Genomic DNA, 23138 nt, shown 5'->3' with positions numbered 1-23138 from the left:
TTTCTGAGAGTCAACAGCTTGTGTGATAGGCAGCTCACAGGACAGCACAGCTTAACACTGGTTGAAGTAAGGATAGGAAGTCTCATTTTCAACTGCGAAGAGAAACTTCAAGCTGCAGGTTTGACAGGCCAAGTGGCAGAAACAAATCTGTTGCTAAGATGGCAAAATAAGAAAAAGAGGCTTGCCTGGGCCACGAAGCACCGCCAGTGGACCGATGAATCAAAATTTGAAAACTTCGGTTCATCAGGCAGGGTTTTTGTACACCGTCGAGTAGGTGAAAGGATGGTTCCTCAGTGTGACACCAACTGTCAAACATGGAGGAGGAAGCGTGATGATCTGGGGCTCTTTTGCTGGATCCAGTCAGTGACTTGCACAGTGACTGGCACCCTGAACCAAAAGAGCGACCACAGCCTTTTGCAGCGCCATGCAATACCCTCTGGTCTCCGCCTAGTTGGTCATGGGTTCTTACTATAGCAAGATAACGACCCAAAACATACCTTGGGGCTATGTCAGAACTACCTTAGAAGAAAAGAACAAGACGGTAGGCTTCAAATCATGGAATGGCCAGCACAGTCTCCAGACTTAAACCCCATTGAGCTGGTTTGGGATGAACTGGACAGAAGGGTGAAAGCAAAGTAACCTTCAAGTGCAACACATTTGTGGGAACTTCTGCAACAATGTTGGGAAGAATTTCCAAAAAGTGTTTGATTTCCATTGTGGAAGAATGCCACGAGTATGTTCGGCTGTTATATCTGCAAAAGGTGGCTACTTTGATGAGTCAAAAGTTTAGATTAAATTTTGTTCAACAAAACTATTCCATGATTTCTTTTTTATCTGCAATTGTTTATTTGTTCCATGCTTTAATTGTCAAAGTATATTGGAACATTAACAGCTTAAATTTCAGTAAAAACTGGAAAAATGGGGGTGTTCTAAAACTTTTGACCGGTCAAGTACTTCGACCAGTGTTAAGCTGTGCTTGAAGCTGCTTTCCTGTGAGCCACCTATCACGCAATCTGTTGACTCTCAGAAACTTGTCTTCTGATTGTGTTGTGGCTTTGGGTCTGCCAGACCTCTTTCTGTCAATTTCCTCCAGTTTCCAAGTGCCTTTTGATGGTGTAGGAAACTGTACTCACTGACACCTTGGCTCCTTTGCAATTCCTCTAAAAGGAAAGACCTACACTTTTAAGGGTTAGAATGGTCTGTCTGTCTTCCTTTGTTAATTTTTTTTTTTTGTATACCTTGTCGAGACTCGTATGAGAGCTAACACAACGCACAGCAAGGGGGGCATGAGACAAGAGGGGAGGGAGTGGGAAGGACAAAACAGTGGGGAACAGACATTCGGAGGTCTATGGAAGGGAGAGGGATGGGGCATGGGGAATACAAGATGGACATTACAGGGGCTTTCAGGAAGGAAAGCAGGGAATTTGAAGGAGGTGGGCTTGGATGGATTAACGGGGGTAGAAAAGATCGAGGATTTGGATGGGGGATGATAGGTGGTGGTGAACAGCTGTTTTGAAGGCCTGGAGGGAAGAATGGGATTGAATCGAGTGAAGGAGTTTATTCCAAAGGTGGGAAAAAAGAGGAATGAAAGAGTGAAGGTGAGCAGTGATTCCTGATTTTGGTAGTTTTACCAGAAGGGGGTTGTCGGCGGACCTTGGGCGCCCTGCGGAAATGTGGTGGGGACAAATCACAGACACAGCAGGGAGGGAAAGACTGGAAAGGAGATGGTAGAAGACAGAAAGACCACCGACCTGCCTGCAGTGAGAGAGTGAGAGGCCCAAAGACTCAGCCCCATCGCGGGAGATGCCTTGGTTTCCACAGCGTGAAGCCGAGAAAGGTGGGAGGCAGGAACACCACCCCAGAGGGGAGAGCAGTACTCCATCAGGCTGCGGACGAAAGCTTTGTAAGTGGTCAGGAGCTCAAGTGAGCCGAGGAAGGACTTTGCACGACGGAGGATTCCCAGTCTGCGACTGGCTTTGGAGGCCAGGTTTGAAATATGGCTTTCCCAGGAAAGGTTATGGCAGATCATGAGACACAGCAGCTTGAAAGAAAGGACTTCTTCCAGAGGATTGTTGAGAAAGTGGATGGGGGGGGGTTCTTTCGGGTCCTTTCGGAGAGACAGTGAGAGTGTGAGATTTGTCCGGATTGAAAGACATCCACATGGTGGACCAGTTTGTTATTTTATCCAGATCTGCAGTGAGCGAAGAAGCTGCTGCTTGCCAGTCTGAGGGATGACAGATGGTACGGCAGAGGGTGAAGTCATCAGCAAAGAGATAAAGAGGATTTTCCAGAGAGTCAGAGAGATCATTGATGAAAACCAGAAAAAGAACAGGGTCCAGAACGCTCCCTTGGGGAACTCCAGCCTGGACAGGAAGAGGGGATGAAAGAACTCCATTTAGGGCCACACGTTGACTGTGACAGGAGAGGAAGTCTGCGAGCCATGAGTGGAGATGGCTTTGGATACCATAGGAAGAGAGTTTGGTGAGAACGGCAGGGTGCTAGACCGTGTCAAAAGCACGCGTTATGTCTCAGGATATGGCTCTGATTTCATGTCCGGCATTGAGGACCTCCATCCATTGTTGGGAGAGCAGAAGCAGTATATCCAGGGTAGTCTGAAACCAAATTGATGATCGGAAATCAAGCCATTCGAGAAGAGGAAGGATTTAATGTCTGAAGCGATGATGGACTCCATAATCTTGCTGATGATTAGGAGAAGGCTGATTGGTCTGTCATTGCAGAGATCTGTTTTTGCACCTTTTTATGCAGGGCAGTAATGTTTGCTGATTTCCAAGCAGATGGAAGATGACCTTGAGCAAATGAGAGGGTGAATAGAACAGAGAGAGGGTGAGGAAGAGCAGCATGGCAGGTTTTTCGGACACATGGGCTGATGTCATCTGGACTGGTTGCAGAATCAGATTCAAGGTTTGACAGCAAGCTCTCCACCATGTCAGGAGAAAAGGACACAGAGTCCAGGGACAGTTGGGTGTGACTGGGTAAGGTGGGTCGAGAAAGTGATGGGTTTTGGACACAAAATTTCGATGCAAAAACCGAGTTTAGGAATTCAGCCTTTTCACGTGCGGTATCAGCAGTGCGGCCATTTGAGGTCAGGGAGGGGATGGAGGGGGAAAAATACACCAGAAACAGATTTGATTAGATGCCACCAGGATTTTGAGGAGGGAGAGAGGTTTGAAAGTTCAGACTTGAGCTGACAAAGATGTTGTTTTCTGGCTCTTCTGAGGATAGACACAAGCTTGTTCGGAGCTTTATGGAAGGAACTGAGATTATCCTCAGTTGGATTTGCTTTCCATGAGGCAAAGGCAAGTTTTTTCAGGACAACTGCCTCACGACAAGCTTCGGTGAACAAACGGCGGGAGGAAGGGTAGGACAACTGAAGACAAGATGGGATAAATCTGTGCACGAGGGAGAGCAAGTTTCTTTGAAATAATTCCCAGGATGAGTTGATGTCGGAGAAAGTAGTGATAGGAGACCAATCTTTAAGTTTGATGGCTGCTCAGAGACCCTGCCAGTCAGCTTGAGTGAAATGCCAGACTCGACGGCAGTGAGGTGGTTCTCTGATAACAGCCAGAGAGATGTCCACTTTGACAAGGACGTGGTCAGAAGAACAGATTGGAGCGGAGGAAGAGCAGCAGATATTGTCAGGGAAATTTGTCAAAATCAGATCCAGAAGAGATGGAGTACCATTGGTTGAGATCCGGGTCGTGAACTTGACCGATTGAGTCAGTACCAATGAGACGCAGAAAGCTTTTGCTGAAGTGCGATGACAGGTGAGAGAGGTACCCACACTGAGCCAACTTGCATGATGACAATTGAAGTCGCCACATCTGAGGAAGAGAGAGTTTGGATGAGAAGATAGAAGATGGTCCATGTTTTCGGATAGCGAGGTGTTGATGGAGTCATCACTGTTTGGTGGACGGTACAGTACACATATAAACATGAGGTGGAAGTGGAGGGGAAGCCATAGCCAGAGGTATTCCTGGGGGTGTGGGGGAGTGAGGGCAGTGCATGGAGAGTGAGGAAGAGTCTTTGATGAAGAGAGCAACTCCTCCACCAGGACGAGGCTCAGGTCTGTCATACCGGAGGAGGGAATAACCAGGGAGAGATACTTGGGAGTCAGACACGTCTTGGGGGAGGAAAGTTTCTGTTAGGCAGATTATGTCTGGTTTGTCAGTGGCAACCTGTATGGAAAGATGTGTCAGGTTTTAGCAAAGGTCCTGGATATTTGAGGTCTACACTTTTAATGAAGAGGGAGGGGAGGAGGCTTTGGGTACAGGGGGTGGGAGGGGAGGGGGAGGGTAGTACAAGGGAGGAGGGGGGTAAGGAAGGTTGTTGAAAGAGTGTGGGCGATTGCAGAATAGCTAGGGGAGGGGGCCCGATGAGGAGGAGAAAAGGCTCTGTGGTGCTGGGGAGAGGGGGGGACAAGAGAGGATGCAGAAGGCAGTTGAGGATTTGAGGAGGTGGAGTGATGAGATGGAGGTGAGAGGGCAGTGGAAGGAGGCAGCTTTGTGGATGAGAGTGGGAGCAACTTTGAGAAGGGTGAGTAAAGGGGTGGGTGGTGGGAGAAGGGAGAGTGGGGAGAGTTGAGGGAGAAAGGTGAGAGGGTAGTTTTTGAGAAAGGTGAGAGGGAGGCTTGGAGGGAGAAGAGTGTGATGGTTGCTTTGAGAGGGAGGGGTGAGAGGGGTGAGTTGGCACTGCAATTGGAGAAAAAGAATGGTTGCTGGAAAGTGAACATTCATAGCAAACCGGGGTTTTTTAAGCTTTAGGTCAGAGATGCGATTAAACACATTTCTTGATGGATGCAATAAAGGCGAATTCAGAGAATGGAGAGAAGAAACGCTGTAACAGTTGGATTTTTTTAGGCAAGGTATGAAGGAAAGGTCGAATTGAGAGCAGTCTGTTTAAATAGTAGAAGAGTAGTTCATTATGATACAGTAAAGAGAACCTACCACATGTGTGAAAGAGCAAGATTAAGCATTATAAGAGATCGTTTTTATTATTATTATTATTATTGCTTGAGAGAGTTTTCATCAGATTCGGTCATGGAAGTGTTGCAGAAACATTTGTGAGGTGAATGGTGAAATTGGATCGGTAAACGCAAGGGGTATAAACAGATCACGTGGTTACGGGAGAAGCACGTGGCTATGGGAGGTGTATAGTTAAAAGTGAAATTATTTATTTTAAATAAGGATTGCGTAACATTCGGAAAAGGGAAGGTTGAAGTAAAATAAATCGCGGAAGTGTGTGGTGAATTTGGAATGGTAAACGCAGTGTGAAGCTGCTGGGTCGATGAAAAGTACCAGGAAGAGTAGAGAGAGACACGTGGTTACAGGAGGTGTAGAGATCGAAAGGATATAAGGAAGATTATTATTTTTTGATGTATTTTTGAAGAACAGGTAAGATTCGGGAATGGAAGGTTGTAGGAAGAAATCGTGAAGGTAATGGCGAGAGAGGGTCAGCTCAGTAGAATAAAGATGGTGTGCCGGCAGGAGGAAGAAGAAGAGGAGGAAGAAGGAGAAGGATCGAGACTCGTGAGTGTGCTAGGAGAAAGGTTTTTTATTATTATTTTATTAAAGACAAGAAACAGAGTGTTTAGTTGGGAGGGATGGGGGACGTTGGGAAAGTGGGGAAGATAGGAATTGAAAGTAATGGGGAGAAAATACAATAAACACGATCATACACCAAGAGGGGAAGGATGGGTAGACCTCAAGCAAGCCAGTAAGACAAGGTCGACGAAAACTCACAAAATAGCATGATTTTTGAAACAAAACCGAACTAGGAACACACAGTAACATGTAGGTGACAAAATAAACAGTTAAAACGGGACAGATAACGACCAGAAACTTAACTTTGAGATCGTCAGCAGAGAGCCCTGAAAGAGACCTGCCGACGCTCCAAACCCAGAACCGGAAGTCAGTTTGCATTATGACTTCCAAGTTCGCATTGTTTTTTTCTCGCCGTTATGATTGCAATATACTACTTCCTGCAGTGCAATATTGTCAAAAGAATGCTTCAGAGGGTGTTGCAACACAGTCTGTTCCAACACTGCTTTTATACAGACAGAGGGTTTGTAACTAATCAACAAAAGTTGGGATACCTGTAGGAATTGTTTGCATCAACTTTCAAGGCTTAATTTACTTCCATTGCTGCAGAACAGCTGCAGTTGCTCACCCATTACTTGTTCCCTGAAAAGGGCTTTTTTAAACAACTCTGAAATTTACATTATTTTTCAGTTTTTGGTAACTTAAACTTTTTTTTAACCTCTGGCAGTTTATCACTTAGCTTTGTACCATTTCAGGTTATTTACTGGACTTGAACTGGTTAAATTTCAGTAAAAACTGAAAAATGGGGGTGTTCTAAAACTTTTGACCGGTCGAGTACTTGTACCAAGTTTGATCAAAATCCCATCGCTAATTCACAAGTTAGCATGGTAACAGAATTTTTACCTGACTAAAATAATCTAATCAGTTCATCTTTACATTATACGAGGTGTGTTCAAAAAGTATCCAACCTTAATTTTTCGTGCGTAAACAAATGAAGCTCGGGAGGCGTGGTTTGGTGCACGTATCTAGGTGATCCTAATTCATATGCGTGAATATTTTCCCCGTCTGCAGAAGCTGTCAGTTGCCGACAGACCGCCGATGAGTGAGGAAGTGTAAGTGAGCACCGTCGGATTTTCGTTTTTGACAAAATGACGGAAAAACTTGAACAACGCTACTGCATCAAATTTTGTGTAAAGCTTGGCGATTCCCAAGTGGAAACGATCCGCAAGATTCAACAGGCCTTCGGGAACGAAGCAATGGGCACCACACAGATAAAAGAGTGGTACAACTGCTTCAAAGATGGTTGCACATCAGTGGAAAGTGAAGCACGTTCTGGTAGGCTCTCAACATCCCGAAATGAGATCGTTATTGACCAAGTGAGGACCCTGCTGATGCAGGATACTACCAAGAGGTACTGCGTCACCTTCATGACACTGTGCGACGCAAACGGCCAGACCTATGGGCAGCGGTCAATTGGTAGCTCCATCATGATAACGCACCCGCCCATTCTTCACATTTGATAGAGTTTCCTGGCCAAACACAACACACCTGTGCTTCGTCAGGCTCCCTACTCTCCCGACATGGCTCCATGTGACTTCTGGCTTTTCCCCAAGCTGAAAATGCCCCTGAAAGGGACCAGATTTCAGTCCAGAGAAGACATCATGCGGAATGCGACGGACCAGCTGCGTGCCATCCCAAAAGAGGCGTTCCAGCGCTGCTTCCGACAGTGGCAGAACCGTTGGGAGAAGTGTGTGGCAGCCCAAGGGGACTACTTTGAAGGAAATTAGTGTAAGTTTGTTGTATCTGGATACGAGTAATTTTTATGACCAAAGGTTGGATACTTTTTGAACACACCTCGTATACATACTTGTACCAAGTGTGACGTCGATCCGTTCAGCCGTTCTTAAGTTATTGCATTAACAAAAACTTATCACAGACAGACGGACAACCCAAAAACAATACCTCCGGTGACTTTATCAGTGGAGACAAAAAACAAAAAAGGAATTTTTTGGGTTTTCATTACCTCCACGACCTGGACAGAGGTGATGTTTTCATCCTTGTTCGTCTGTAAGCAAGATATCTCAGTTATGAACAAATTCGGATGAAACTTGGCGGACATGTTGGGTGTGCGACAAAGCCGAATCAATTCGATTTTGGTGAAGATCTGAATCGGGATCTGGATACAAATATTATTTAATTTTCAAAGCGATTCTTCACCATTGAGAGATGGGGCCAAAAACGATATAGTACTGCATAGCATGATATTTCAAAAAAGTATTGCCCGCCCGATATGTTCTCGTGGATCAGGTATTGCGTGGCGGAGGTATGCGCTCCACCGAGTGCCCTTCTAGTTTCATGATGTAAGTTTTATGGACAGATTGTAGATGGGGACACATTTTCTTCACGTACAGCAGTACAGTCTATCCCTAAATGTTGAAGGTCAAGGTCATATGGCCTTCAATGGATCACGGGTGCCAAGGGAGGCTTACTCTTGGCAATCGCAGATATCTAGTTCATTGTCCAATTATCTCTCATCATCATATCATTTCATTCCCATCATACGATTGTCAGTTTCAACACCCCATGATGCATTTTGAGTCCACAAGGTGAAAGCTTCAAAATTACTTTAGATTTTATTTATAATTCCTTTAGGATCTGGAAGATGTGAAAAAAAATGCCAATGATTCGATGGATGAAGTAACATGACAATGAGGGGTTAAAATATATGTGAGAAGAGAAAATTTGTAAAATCATTAGAAGCTGTTTCTCAAGGATAAACAAAAATGTAATTTTGCCAATTACTCCAGGAGCATTTCAACCAAAACAGTGATCTTTGGATCACTTAAAATGTGAAAGGAAACTGATACACAGGGTATGGAACATGATGGAGCACGGTCACGCTTGCAGTGCTCAAAGGACAACGGAAGTGTTGATGGAAACAAGGACAACGTAACGCATTAAAATGGAAAGCACGTAAAAGTTGAAATGTTTATTTTACAATCAATTCAAATGTTGATTAAATAACTGGTGAGAAATTGTGGATGGAGGTTTGTTTGCAAGCATGAAGTTGGAGGGGACAATTTGGCTGCTGCTTGCTGAAGTGAGCAATCGGGGACCCCGTTGTGACCTAAAATAAGCAGCTGGCACAAGTTTCTGACAATTTTTAAATTAAAGAGGACAGTTGAAGTGAGTTACACGGATCCGTCTAGTTTAAGCAAGTGCAAAATTAATGAACAAATATTTGGCATCAGTTACCACGTACATATCGAAGACACGAGCAGGATCATCAGCACTGCAACCTCTGGTTCCACCGACAACCTTCCAATCCACCAACTAACCACGTTTTCTCCTCGCATCGGACAAAAATGGAAGGCAAACCAAAACATATTCATCGGTCCAAGTTACTTGTGTTTAAGCATAGGCACTGGTTTTTAGCGGCGTCTAAATCGTTGTCTTAAATCGGCAATTAAAACGGTCAGCGTACCTTGAACTTGAGTGCAATGTTGAGGCAAGCATAATGTATTTGAGGCTGTTCTTCACGTTGCCATCTTATCCCACATAATACGATTCCTGTGCTCAGCTGTGTCTTGGGAATGCATATTGCACCCCAATTCAATTTCACTTCAATCTGCCAGTCACTGGGGCTCAGTTTCTGCTGCTGATTCGGTGCCCCGATAGATGAGAATACAAGTTAACCGTGGTGCGCAATGGCCTGCTCTTTTTGCAAGGTACCTACTCGGGATCTTAAAGTAAGCAGGAGAATGTTAACAGCCGGGACAGCCAGATTAGCTTCCCCATTCAAAGGACGGCGTGCTCGTTGATGCAACGTACTACCTACTAAGCATTTGGTTGACAAGTCATAGTCCGGCAAGGGATCAAACCAGGCAAGTACTTTACACCCCTTAGCTATCATGTTCACCAATAACTTATAAACCAGCGTGAACTAGCAAAATTTTATCTCAAAATTGTTTGATTTATAGAATTTAATCTTTCCTTCCTGAGAGTACACACTTCTTTTTACTTTCCTAAATTTTGTCCTCTTTGTTGAAAGCAACTGTAGTACAATTACCTGGCAGTGTTCAACGAATTTTGTTTTACCTGTTATTGTCCTGCTGTGCATGAACTCGTTTCTCTAATTTACCGTTGGAGTTGCAACCTCGTTGCATTCGAACCGCTCATGCTTCCAACAACAAAAACAACGAATATAATGAACAATAATAAATTACAACCAGACATCTCAACAAAAGTCTTCGCTGCATGCTCATCTCCTGATCGCTGCATTCTGAAGACACGTTTGGCTTGCTCGTCTTGCATCCGAGCAACTGCCGCATCACTGTTACTACTTAGAGTAATTCTGGGGATGGAAACAATCCTGCTTGTTCGTGTTGCAGCACAATGGATTTGGCATTCTCAGAGTTGATCGTGAAATACACGTGGAGAGTCATCTCGGTGTCTTCCCCACCTGCTCCTCCATTTTTATTTATTTTGCTTTCTCAAACGTCGATAGAAAGCCATTTTCACCCTAAACCCCAATCTTGTCTTTCCACACCCCATGTTGACGTCTTCGCAGCAAACGGCGACGCACTGATGAAACCTACAAGGAGTTAAATGGTGAACGGGATGTTAGCATTACTCACTAACATGTTAGAAATCTCTTTTTATTTTTAAACCCGATCTGAGCAACTGATTTATGAAGTAGTTTTGGGGAAAGAAGGAAAAGGGGGATGGGGGGGAGGGGTGAAGTCAGAGATCTGTAAAGGGCATTGACATGGACCACCACCAAAAGTGGGCAGTGTGCAATAGTCCATGTGGTTTGCACGTGTATGTTTAAATCGGAAGAGTCGTGGACCGAGATAATCTGACCTTCTCTGAGCAAAACGACAGTATTGTCAGCAGGATGAGCAGAAACAGCCCGAGGTGTATCCAGAACCGCAGTCGATCCCGGAATTTCCGCCTTTGGTGATGCAAAAATAAGAGAATGTTAACAACACATCAACATATCCTCTTGCTCTACCACCACCACCACCACCACCACCACCACCACCACCACCACGTCCATACCCTCCTACTGCGCTAAAAATTCCACCTTCACACCCTCTTACTATTCTCGGATCTCATTGTCCCCCCCCCCCTTCTCACCATTCATTCAGGCTGCAAATGTGCAGAAAACGATTTCGATAACCAGGTGGAAGCTCAAGGCGTGTAGGTTGTGGAAACAGAGACTCGTAGAAATCCCTGAGCACCGCCCGCACAGCGTCGGCACCAGCCTGTCCGTGCTCCATGTTGTCATTTAGACACACAAACTTCCTGTGAGAAACAGTACCACCACACATTGATGATGTTGCTTGTGGCTACGTGGTGAGGATGAGGAATCAGTGCTCTGGGTGATGATACCTGGGGTTTTTCCGAATGTCGTCCAACTGTGCAACAACGTGCGAAACGTTGCTGTGAATCATTTTAAAGGCGATGTCGTCCTCACCCATCACTTCAAACCTGCAGCGGGATGGGATATAGTGGAATAAAATTTCAATCTGCATATTTACCATTTCATAAGTAATTTGAACAAAATAACCCAAAAGAGGGAAAACAAAAATGAGAATGAGTGGCACCGCACCTGGAACTGGCCTTGTTTTTGAAACAAACACTACTCTCTTGACAGTGAGTAGTGTTTGTTTTTGAGATTGTAAACTCAGAATTTATTGACAATGAAAGTACATTGAATTAAGTTTTATTAATTACTGGTGATTAATGGTCTTGTCCATGTTAATGTCCTGCAGAGATTTCCCCCCATCACCTGTATACATTTTCTTCTTTAAAACTCTTTTTCATGAGGCTTTCAAGAGGAGGGCAGCCTTGGAGCAGGAGTAGTGTAACAGGAGGCTGCACCAAAATGGAGGAACGGGTGAGGGATTTGATGAGAGCTCACAAAAATGAATTAAAGTAAATAAACTATCTTGAAATAACATTAAAGTAAACAAAAGACAGGTTCATTAAAAAAAAAAACGATCCAATGTTCCATAGGTCCACAAGGGTTTTGGCCTTTTTAATCGACATTTTTTTTGTCCCCCGCCCCTCTGACAAGGTCAAAGATGACGGACATTAAAATCAGCTCCATCCGACCGACCGGTCATCCGTCCATGTACTTTTGTGTACGTGATGTTTCAAAAACCATTGAGCATTTAGCTTCCATATTGCAGATATCTATTCCTCATGACATGATGAGATCATGACTGTGGGTTGGCTGGGTTGTGTTGTCACAGCTTGTGTACACGATATTTCATAAACCGTTCAAGATTTAGCTTTCATATTACACAGGTGAAAGTATTCTTCAAAGCACCCAACACTTTTGGCAACATGCTGGTTGTTGCTGTACCAGTATCAGTCAGCTAACTGTATACACAACCTTTGACTTTTCTAAATATGGTGGTGAGTACAGGCTCGTGTCAAGGGTTCTGTTGGCTCCGCCTCCTTGAATTTGCAGTTATACCACTGAAGTTATACTTTTGTCATTTGGCCACCGCCTTGCAGCCAAACCTGTACTGCTGGCTGGAAAGCAACTACTTTAACTGCAATTATGCCAGAGATTCCTCAGTACGAGGAGGGTAGCATTTTGGTGCCACGTAATCCTTTAACATCAGGAAAGTAATCACTTCTTATCGCCGCCTCAAAGTGCTCTCTCCGGCTTGAAACACTCTACGTGGCCCGGAATCCTGTCTCAGGCTCCAAATGCTCTCCCCCGGATGAAAATGAATTCAAAGTGCCCTGAAATGGCTCAAAATGCATTTTCCGCCCATCTATCCGAAAGCCTGTCAGGTTATGGGGGCAAAGGCAGCCCCGAGCCTAACAAATACACCTCCCTGCACTCCGCAAAGACACTTCTTTTTCATTCGACAGAAACCAATTTCCACAAATGTGGAAAAAAAATCAGTGCGTCTTAACACTGCTGTAGATTGCTTTTCTTCCAATCTTCTTCTCTCTGGGCCCCTCCCATATAACTATAAATATATCGAAAAGGAAAAATCACAGCCAAGCAAGAATTGCAAAACCAGTGTGCAAAGAACTTTGTGCAATTCTTGGTTTGTTGTGATATATCTACACTAATAAATGTCAGTGTCAGTGTGTCAGTTAGTCGGTCAGAGTATGTGTCTCCTCCATAACTCCAAAACCATGAAACTTTGCATGCATACTAAGATAACTCCAAAGAAGTGCAAGAGTGAAAATTGGGTGTTTGTAAAACACCCCTTTTGAAGATAATTAACAGTCTTATTTAATTATACCCTTCATCAGACCATCCTCGGCCACCTCGCTCTCAGGGGTCTTAAGGCGTATCCTGGGAAACCTTGCTGAGGTCTGAAGCCACCATGTTTTTTGGCCTGCTCAACCATGCTTCGAATTGGAACAGGCCGCAACAATTTCTTAATGATAAAGTTTATTTTTCACTTTCCTCACTCGTATCATCAAATGCCTGTTCATCATACCTACAAATCGCTGTGTACATCACTTTTGTAAGTAGTATAGTTTTCAAATTAGGAGCTTGGAGCAATTTCATGCATTATATGATGCGATTTTCCACAATCTACTCTCACGGACTAATTCAAGTATATTGTTACGGTTCTCGGAACCGTAAGCATACAACAGACAGTTGTCCTGAGTCAGTTATTTCATTAATATACGTGTAGTTAGGTCCCTACCTTTTGTCTCGTGGGAAGACGAGGGAGTATGTTGCGATGGGCTTTTAGTTAGGATTATAAATCATTCTTTCCCCTTTTATTTTATTTCCCCTTTTATTTGATCCACGGTACCTTCATCTCGCTTGCTACCCTCGTCTCGTCTCTTGAGCCCAAATCCCGACGGGCACTTTGGGCTGGACAAGCACTTACACCGTCTACCCACTGTCTCCAGAGTCTCGTTTTCTGAGGCAGAATCCCGAAGTTCGCTGTGAAAGCCGCATCGGCTTCCACCTTTCCAAACCCAGACACGGCGGTGTGGGCGGTCCTTACCAGTGTCTGGCCGAAACCCCACCCAGAAAGGTGGACCACATGAAGGCCCAGTCCAATCGGGACGGACAATGACGTCGGCTTTGCCATGGCTCCACCCCGAACTCCGTGATCTATAAAGTACGGGACAATCCTCAGAGTTGAGTTCGATGCGAGGGAAGGTTGAGTTGGATGTGAGGGAAGGTTGTCATTGGATTTGAAAGGTCATGGTTGGTTTTTGAAAGGGAGAAGTCAGAGTTGGTGGATGCGAAGGACCTCGACCAAGCCTCTAATCTGGTCCTGCCTACTGCTCACCTCTCGCCTCTTGGACTCTGCCAGACACGTTTACCACACATGCGGCTGTGGACCGAACGGCACAGCTTTTGTCGGGTGCCGCACCACGGAGCATCCCTTCCCTCGAAACGCTCAGGTACCAAAAACTGTGACCTCAACTCCCTCCCTTCCTGGCTGCAAAAGGTCCCCTTTTCTTTTCATTGGGTTTATTTCGTCTGAGTGTGTGTCTGAGTGTGTTGGCGCCTGTCCGTTAGATAAGCCTGTATAAGATCTTCATTGTTGTAATTGTTGCTTTTATTATTCTCTCGTCAAGTCTACACTGTGTCTGCTTTTGTAAGTTGCTTGTAAAATTGCCGCACCACACCTCTCTCATCTTTCCCCTGCATTACATCCCGAATAAACCTTTTTCTTGTGCCACATGCTTTTCCCCACTTATTATTGTAAATAAATAATTGTAGAAATGTTCCCAGCTCGTCTTTGTCTTTTCCTCCATTGGTCCAGCATGGTTCGAATCTGAGTTTAGCCGTGTCTTTATTCCCAATAATCCGTTCCTTCCAGCCGGTACGTCCTGGGCAGTGCCGCTCGACTGCATCCGATCCGGAAAGGTAGTCGGTAGTTGGTAGAGTGGTCCGGTTTGGGCAAGGCGTACCGAGGGCGTGGTTCCCCGGTAGTCGAAACCGCGTGGTTAATTAAGTAACTTGTTTCTAGACAGGAGAACCCTACGCCACACGGTTGAGGTATTGGCGTCCACGGTCGGTTAAGTGGCCCGCCGCGTCACGGAATTATCCGTGAGCGACGGCCTACAATTCCGGGGAGTCTGGTGAGAATCGACGTAGTTTTCCCCACCTAGTGGTCGTCTCACCCGACCCCGCCGGCCCGCAACAATATAACAGAAATATTATTTGAGTATGGAGGAAAGAAATCACATGCACTAAATAACTCGAAATTTGGAGTGAAATCTGAAAATGTTAAGAAATCGGCGATGTTTAGTTTTTTGTGGGTATGTGCCATTACCAATCGGCTTGCTATCGCTTGCCAAGGCAGCCGTTCCTTATCAAACATTTAATTGGAGTGCTTGCATGGAGGCTTAAGCCACTTGCCGAGTGCCCTACAGTCGATGGCGGTACAGTTTGTCTCTCGATTGGGGTGTACGGTCGGCTGTTGCTACAACGTCGAGGTACATGTGGGTAGATTGGGATCTGCAAAGCAACTCTCTGTGGGTGGGTTTGCATGCTTGCATGCTTGGTTACAGGTGCTGTAGTGGCAAAGTTTCATCCCGTATCTTATGATCATGATGGGTGGTGGAGGTTTTAATTTTTAACCTCAGTAGTGTACGAGCGATCACGTTTTCCTTTGTCCTCATGACTGTTTCTAAAGCAATTTGGTATTTTATGTACTCGGGTGTGCTTCAGAAAGGTTATATGTTTCTCTTGTGCGAGTTTCAAAGCAAAATACATTTGATAACACCCGATTTCCAAGCCGTTTGCCGTATTAACATGTTTTCTCAATAACCGAGCCAAATTTTTTCCATCCGTCACACAACGATTGCAGGCTGTTTAAAAACATCAATGTTTATGCACATCTCCTTGAAACGTTTATAATGCAACATTTATTTTTAAAAAAAATTTATTGAAATTCCCCCAAAACAACATTGCTGTCCATAAACGCTCCCCACGCAACTTGACTGAGCTCGAACAGTTTTGTGTCGAAGAATGGGAAAATATTGCCCAATCAAGGTGTGCAAAGTTGGTTGAGACCTATCCCAACAGACTCACAGCTGTAATTGCTGTCAAAGGTGCTTCCCCCAAGTATTAATTCAGGGGGGTGGACATTTATCCAACCGAGATATTGTAGTTTTGTATTTTTAATTAATTTTGTGAAATTTATGGAATTTGTTTTTCACTTCGAAGTTGTGGGTTACGACGTGTAAATTAAGGTGGAAAAAGTCTGATTTAATGTAATTTAATTCTAGGCTCTTAGGCAACAAAAAGTGAAAATTTTGAAAGGGGATGTAGACTTTCTATAGACAGTGTAACATGATATCTCAAAAAGTTGTGGAGTTATGACATAACTATGTGGATGAGTTGGTTAGGTGTCGAGAGCAAGCCGATTAGGTTTTGGCTCCGGTCCGGATCCAGATCCAGATCGGCCTATCAGTGGAATACAAAACGCAAACTGTTCAGCCTGGCGGAGGTATGCGCACTACCGAGTGCCGTTCTCCTTTGTTATGCAACCCCCAACCCCAACCCTCTTATCCTCCCTCCCAAAACTCTTACAAAAACTACTTGCCATGCCACGAGTGTAATAAGGCTCAGAGGGCACAGAGGTTGCACTCCACGTTCCATTGGGGGTTGTCAAGTGAGAACAGTTAATGAGCATTTGCTCCAGCTGGCTCAGACTCTGGAAAAAGAAAAGGAAGAATTAGAGAAACATCCTTAAAAGTTACAAGTTGAGGAGAGTGGGTTTCAATCAAAATTAAAGTGGTTGTTGTGGCATTTCTCCAAAGGTTTAACAATTTGGAAATGCATGAAATAAATTATTTTTATGAAGTGAATAAACTGGCCTGACTTCTGGCAGCTGAAGCAAAAGTCTTTCAGGATATGCACAAATTAAGGCGCATCTCTGAGGTTATACTTTAGACGGGTTTGGACACTTACCTTCTTGGCACGACCCTGCAGAGTGCCATCGGTGACCCCTGACAAGTAGCCAGGGCCCTGAAATCCCTTGGGGAAAACTAATCTGGCTGGCTTGCTGTAACCAAAAATGCCCATCAAAGATTGTGAACCATTACCAAAAATTAAAAAAAAAAAATCAATAAAGGGACACAGACGTCTCCTACGCTGAGACCTCGGTCTGTGTTGCCACATTGAGAAGCCAGAATGTGTGCCAAAAACAATAAAGACTGCACCTTCTCCAGTGCGGAAGAACATGTCAAACTCACTACGAGACAGAGCTCTGCAGAAAGCAAAAACCATCAGAGGTGCTGCTTGACCCAAATGATGGATTGATGATGGATGAATGTGATCCCATCCCAAAATGGTGGTGGATACTTTGAGTCCTGGGAGGACTCCATCCCACCTTCTGAAACCCGCAAATGGAGATCACAACCAACTGGAGGCTCATTTAAAGCAATACTCTTTCAGATGAATTTAAATAAAAGAAGAGCAAGCAATGTAAATACCAATTGAAAATATTTTTGGGGGGAAAAATGCTCTCCTCTTATTTCTTCCTGCAAAAATTAAGCTGAAAACTGATCCGCTTCACAAGACTTTACAGTCATAACCCTCAATTGATTTGGATTTGTACATTTAATAGTCTGTATTCCTTGCGTATTTGCAGAACTGGCAGGATAGCTCAGACGTATACGCACTTGCTTCTAAGCTGTCTAGCCTGGGTTTAAATCCCGATCCAGCTACTGTATAAACTGTCACCCGAGTGGTTTGCACGCACGGCGAGGCATAAATGCATGCACAGTCCATCGGAAGGATGTTAAGCTGTAGGACTCTACTCTACCAGAAGTGGTTGTTGGTAGACATTGAAGATCCCACCGTTTTGCAAAAAGTTGACGAGTCATTGCCGGCAGTCCGAACAAAATTCCACTTCCTGCCGCCTTCAATCAAACGTCAAGACACAGCCAGCCAGTTTGTGAAAGCTTTGGGCTGAAAACATTTCCCGGCTGATCCAAGCACAAGAAGGTGGTAATAATTTGGGCCGTTAAAGAAGAAGAAGATCCCTACAAGTTTGCAGCAATTTGACAGTTTGCAGGCTTTGAGTTAAGCCAAAAAAAAAACAAAAGTGTGGTGCCAGTGAGGTGCACTGAATTATGACGTAGCTGCCTTTCAGAAAGATGCGAGGCCTGCTGTTCCGTTTATCAATGACTATGGAAAAGGTCTTACAGGATCGTTCCTGAAAGTAGACCAAATATATTGGTTGACATGGCCTCGCAAAAGATGTGAACTGAACAAGTAAACAGGAAGTGAATGTAAAGTGAGTTTTGTAATACAAGATAAAATGCATTTATTAGTACCTGGAGGGTAAGTGGGGAAGGGTACAGCCTTGCTGCGAGTGTCCGAAGCTCCCTGTCAGAAAGGTGTCCAGACAGGTCAGTATCCAACTCTTGGAAGAGGCGAGCGATGGAAGGCTGGCGAACAGCACCCATCAAGTAGTAGTAGTAAGAAAATGAGAACTGCATATCATCTCCCTGGCGGACTTTGTGCGAAGACGTTTGCTCAAATTGCTCTGGGAATCTGCGGCATTACGAGATAAATAGGTTCACCTTCCTCTCTGTCTCTCTCAAGTAGACTTTAGGCGCAGGCGACACAAATGTTAGTAAATATTAACATCAAAATTACAAACATTGGATATCAAAGCGATTTTGTGGTGTACAAACTTTGATAATTGTCTTGAGCAATAGTGATTGCCGATCCAAATTCTTGTTTGTATATTTTGTGTGATTATTGGCAATCGGGTAGTGGTGATGTTCGAGGTGACACAGGATGTTTTTTGGTATTTACCCGGTGAAGCACTGCAGTTGGTGAGTTAAGCTGTTAAGAGATTATAAGTGTGTCGATTTCAAACATTCCGATATATAACTGTAATAGTTAAAGACAAGCCATAACTAGATTGGGAGCACTCGGGAGAGTGCAAAACCTCCGCCGCCAATACTGCTGGGTCACTCAAGTGAACCTTATATCTTATTCATTAAATATGATGTCAACAGTGCTGACAGAGTTATAGTTCTTTTCTGCAATTTTTTTTTTTGGGGGGGGGGAGGGTTGGAAATCACTTAAAACATGTAGAAATGCAAAAAAAAGAAATCGAAATTTTGTTGAAAAAAAAAGTTGCAAAAATTTTTTTTCTCTAACAATTTTTTTTGGGGGGGGGGGACCTAACAATTTTAACAATTTTATTTCATTTAAGAATGAACAATTTTAAGAATGAACCAATTTTAAGAATGAACCAGATTTTTCCTAACTATTTTAAGAATGAACCAGAAGGGTTGGAAATCACTTAAAACATGTAGAAATGCAAAAAAAAAAAAAAATTTCTCCAACAATTTGTTTTTGGGGAGGGGGGACCAAGTCCAAAATTTAATGGCATGATCCTTGGACCATACCTAACCCCCCCACCAAGTTTCGTCGAAATCCGTCGAGGAGTTTTTCCGTAATACTGTTCACAAACAAACAAACAAACAAACAGAAAGGAGTGAAAACAGTAACCTCCGATCTTCGACGGCGGAAGTTAATGATGTTCGTTGGCATGGCAGCAAACCAAAGAGTGGCTTACCCTTTAAAAGTGAATGAAGTTCTCATCCAAAGGGTTTCCACTATATCGTTATCACGAGTTACTGCTCCTGTTAAAGGCCCAGTCACACCTTGACGTTTTGGCCAGCAATGGCAACGTATTAAAATGTATGTAAAACGCTGGCTTACGCTGAACTTTTGATGTTTTTTTTAAAGATTCGGACGTATTCATAACGAGTTGGTCGTATGCATAACATATTAGTAACTGACACAGAACGTTTCGTTGTGTTATAGATAACTTATACCAACGAATGCTGAACCTGTTGTCAGCGTTCACAACCTATGCCCAACGATAGTCTAACTTATGCATAGCGCGCTGCACGTATCGCCAACGATCACGTGGCGTAGCCTATTAAAAGGCTGACGCACAATGATTCAAATCATAACCGCCGCAGAAATGGAAGTGTCAACATCGCAGTCACACCTTGGCGATCTTGCCAGCGTATGCTGACTTCTGAAAAATGCGTCTAAAATGTTGGCGCACGTCGACTACGGTATGGGTAAGTTTGGTATACGTGAATAGAATGCTAACGTACGCTATCATACGTCGGAGTAAGTGGAGTACGTCTTGTACTTTTAAACGTGTTAAATATTTTATGATGTACTTTCCGCATGCCTCACACGTTCCGCATGCGATGGGAATAAGTTGTACGCACGTTATGCGATCGTTGGCACACGTCGACAAAAGTTACTTGTAAGTTACTCATAAGTGGAAACATGTCAATGTAATGGTGAGCATCAGTGTTCCAGACTCCCTGGTTTTTTTATTTATTTATTTTCTTCGGTATGACGGTGATGTTGACACTTCGATTTCTAGTGCGGTTATAATATAATATAATTAATAGGCTGCCGCTAAACGATTTAAATCATAACCGCACGAGAAATCGAAGTGTCAACATGACCGTCATACCGAAGAAAATTAAAAAAAAACAAAACAAAAAAAAAACAGGGAGTCTGGAACACTGACACTAACCATTACATTGACGAATTTCAACTTATGAGTACCTTACAAGTAACGTGTGTCGACATGTGTCAACGATCGCATAACGTGCCTACAACTTATGGCCAGCGTAGCAGAACTTGTGAGTCATACGCTGGCATAAGTCATAAAATTTCAAGCATGCTAAAATTTGAGGACAACCGCAAAGTACAACGATGAAATCCAGCGTACTACGACGTATGGCAGTGTTTTTCAGCGTGCTCTTAATGTTTCCAAAACTTACCTTAACCTTAACCTTAAGACTGGGCCTTAACCATCGTCTCAACTTGCTCGTCATTCATGCCTCACTGAGGTACTTATGAGATGCATCGAATCTACATTTTGGTCAAAGTTCCTCCACAATTGTACACATAAAGCTGTTTTTTGGTGTTTGGCTGTTGGATGCAACCACTTTCTACCATCCATCCATCCATCCATCCATCCATTGGGACCATACTCTGTGCAGACCGTTGGTGCTGCCTAGGCAGTCTCATTGGCTATTGGGCACAATCCTGGACTGGTCACCACTCCAATGCAGTATACCAGCAAGCTGGCACTCATTTTGCTGACCTCGGAAGGATGACAGGTCGAGTTAACCCCACCTGGTAATAATTCAACAGCTGAGCGGAATTTGAACTCAGGACCCTAGGATCACAAGCCCACCACCCCAACCATTAAGCCAACACCAGGCTTTCTACCATCACATGCAGAGAATGTGTTCTTGTGGTCGTCTGTGCACCCATAACTTTGTGCCGCCTAATGATGGTGTAGATTGTATAATAACTGAACCAGAATCATAGTAAGAATGAACCAGAAGGGTGCTTCACCCCACCCCTCTTAGAATGATCGCTGCCCCTTTAATAAGTGGCCTGCCTTTCTGAAGCTGTGCCATGCCCTGCCCCCACTAGCCCCCCCCCCCCATCAAAAAATACACAACATACTCTGGGTGAAGTTTAATTCTTTCTTAACTGCCGAGAACGCGTCTGAAATCCACCATTTTGGCTTATGACTTTGAAGACTTTGTCAGCGATGCGTATCTGGAGGCAACAGGTATCTGAAATAAATAAATAATATATCCATATCTGGAACCATTTGTGCTGAAGTTTTCTCCCGTCCACCATCCCAAACTTATTGTTAATTCCCCATCGTGCACAAGCATGCCTCTTCTGAATTTGACTCGACCGTGGCCCCCTTTTTATTTCAATCTAAGCATGGAATATCTTGACCACCCTTCCAAAAATTCCAATGGAGTCTCATGAGATTTGGTAAGAATTTCATCAAATCGTAAGAGAACCTTTTGTAATGGTGAGTTCTCGATTCAGAGGTAACTGCACCACACATACCATTCGATATTTCAACGACAGAACTGCGGTTGAATAAGATTTAGTGTGCGTGCATTTTACTATTCTCCCCACGCATTTTAGCGGCCTTGTCCAACTGTTGCAAAGGCTGAAAAGGAGATGTCTCCACACTAAAGAGTTAAGCAGTACAATTTCCCAAAGCGTTAAATCAATCGTCGAATGAAGAGGATTCCAAAGGTTCAGCTGCACTCACGTGTCCTGCAGAGCTTGCATGATCTCTTTTTGAATGAGATGAGGCATGTGAGCGGGAACACGGCGCCCGTAGAAACCAAAGTGCTGATTGAACAACGAATTCACGTGGCGCAGGGAATCCCCGTAAGTGTCGAGCAGGCGACGTGATCTCGGCCGGATTTGCATTTCAAGTTCACCTTCTACCTTCTGGTCACCTGCAGCTCCTTGTTCAAGTCGATCTTCTGGCCCCTTCAAAGCAGAGACGAGTACAAAAAAAACCAAAACATCAGGGCACAACAATGGCAAATTCTGATTTACAGAGCATTGGTGCTGCCAAAGCAGTTTCATGGTAAAGCTAATACTGGGTGGTTTGCCATTGCGTTCCCAGCAGTAGTTGGGGGCAGGAATTTGGAATTTGGCCATGGTGCTGGCGATAGCTCGCCTCCTATTCACAAAGGACACCTTGGGATATTTAAGGTCCACCAACCAATGCCGGCAGACGGGACACCCGTTAAACATCCATCCGAGCTGCAGCACACACATTCATGAATCACCCTGCCTGCAAAACACCAAGGCAACAGTTTACAGCTGGGTCGAGATTCAAACCCAGGCAAGACAGCTTAGAGGCGATTGTGCAAAACCTCTAGAGTCAAGACTAGACCATCCTGCCAGCCACATGATAAATACTATTTAAAATATACAGTGTGTGTATACATATACATTTTGTGGGTGTATACATTTTGCTATCTCGGAGACATGCCGAATGGAGAAGGTGGATCAGACTCTTCGACGGTTGCTAGAATGAGATGTGCATGGAAGAAGTTTCGGGAACTGAGTGGCGTGCTGACAAAGAGGGGAGTGTCGTTGAAGCTGAAGGGAAAGGTGTATGTGTGGAGTACAATGATTTATGGGAGTGAGACATGGGTACTGAACATGGAGCAGCAACAAAGGCTGGAAAGGGTGGAAATGCGAATGGTTCGGTGGATGTGTGGAGTATCGTTGAGAGAGAGGAAGACAAATGATGACTTGCGGAAGATGATGGGAATGGAGTCTGTGATGGAGGTTGTGAAGAGAAACAGGTTGAGATGGTTGGGTCATGTGTTGAGGAAGGATGAAAGTGACTGGGTGAGAGGAGTGTTGGAAATGAGTGTCGTCGGAAGTAGAGGACGGAGAAGACCGAGAAAAACTTGGCTCAAGGTGGTGGAAGAGGAAATGTGGGCAAGGGGATGAAGAAGGGGAGATGCAGAAAACAGGGTAAAGTGGAGAAGATTGTCATGGGGCCCGCAAGGCTAATCCCCGCTTTAGCGGGGAAAATGGCCTTTAAATGCGTGTGTGTGTGTGTGTGTGTGTGTGTGTGTGTGTGTGTGTGTGTGTGTGTGTGTGTGTGTGTGTGTGTGTGTGTGTGTGTGTGTGTGTGTGTGTGTGTGTGTGTGTGTGTGTGTAAACATATATATATATATATATATATACATTTCTCGGGCACAAACAGTATTTAT

General features: G+C 44.2%; 1 protein-coding gene across 4 annotated transcripts in view; it reads right to left on the bottom strand.

Annotated features, from left to right (window-relative positions):
• The window catches only part of GNPTAB (N-acetylglucosamine-1-phosphate transferase subunits alpha and beta), an 80519-nt gene that overhangs the window by 5242 nt on the left and 52139 nt on the right, over nucleotides 1–23138 (bottom strand). For 3 of the 4 annotated variants that reach the window (XM_085874970.1, XM_085874969.1, XM_085874972.1), the window contains 7 exons: nucleotides 21665–21891; nucleotides 17856–18075; nucleotides 16118–16228; nucleotides 11353–11438; nucleotides 10953–11051; nucleotides 10698–10865; nucleotides 10422–10512 (listed from right to left, as the gene is read on the bottom strand). In XM_085874970.1, the coding sequence (XP_085731096.1) occupies nucleotides 10422–10512; nucleotides 10698–10865; nucleotides 10953–11051; nucleotides 11353–11438; nucleotides 16118–16228; nucleotides 17856–18075; nucleotides 21665–21891 (1002 nt within the window). Of the gene's footprint in view, nucleotides 1–8532; nucleotides 10153–10421; nucleotides 10513–10697; nucleotides 10866–10952; nucleotides 11052–11352; nucleotides 11439–16117; nucleotides 16229–17855; nucleotides 18076–21664; nucleotides 21892–23138 lie in introns of those variants that run through there. The other variant, XM_085874971.1, reaches the window with a different exon arrangement.

The sequence above is a fragment of the Eptatretus burgeri genome, chromosome 3 (genome assembly GCF_056783735.1).
Source record: "Eptatretus burgeri isolate ZD-2024b chromosome 3, Ebu_testis_v1, whole genome shotgun sequence".
Taxonomy (NCBI): Eukaryota; Metazoa; Chordata; class Myxini; order Myxiniformes; family Myxinidae; genus Eptatretus; species Eptatretus burgeri.
The sequence above is the reverse complement of the archived record's forward strand: the minus strand, read 5'-3'. Positions and strand labels throughout refer to the sequence as shown.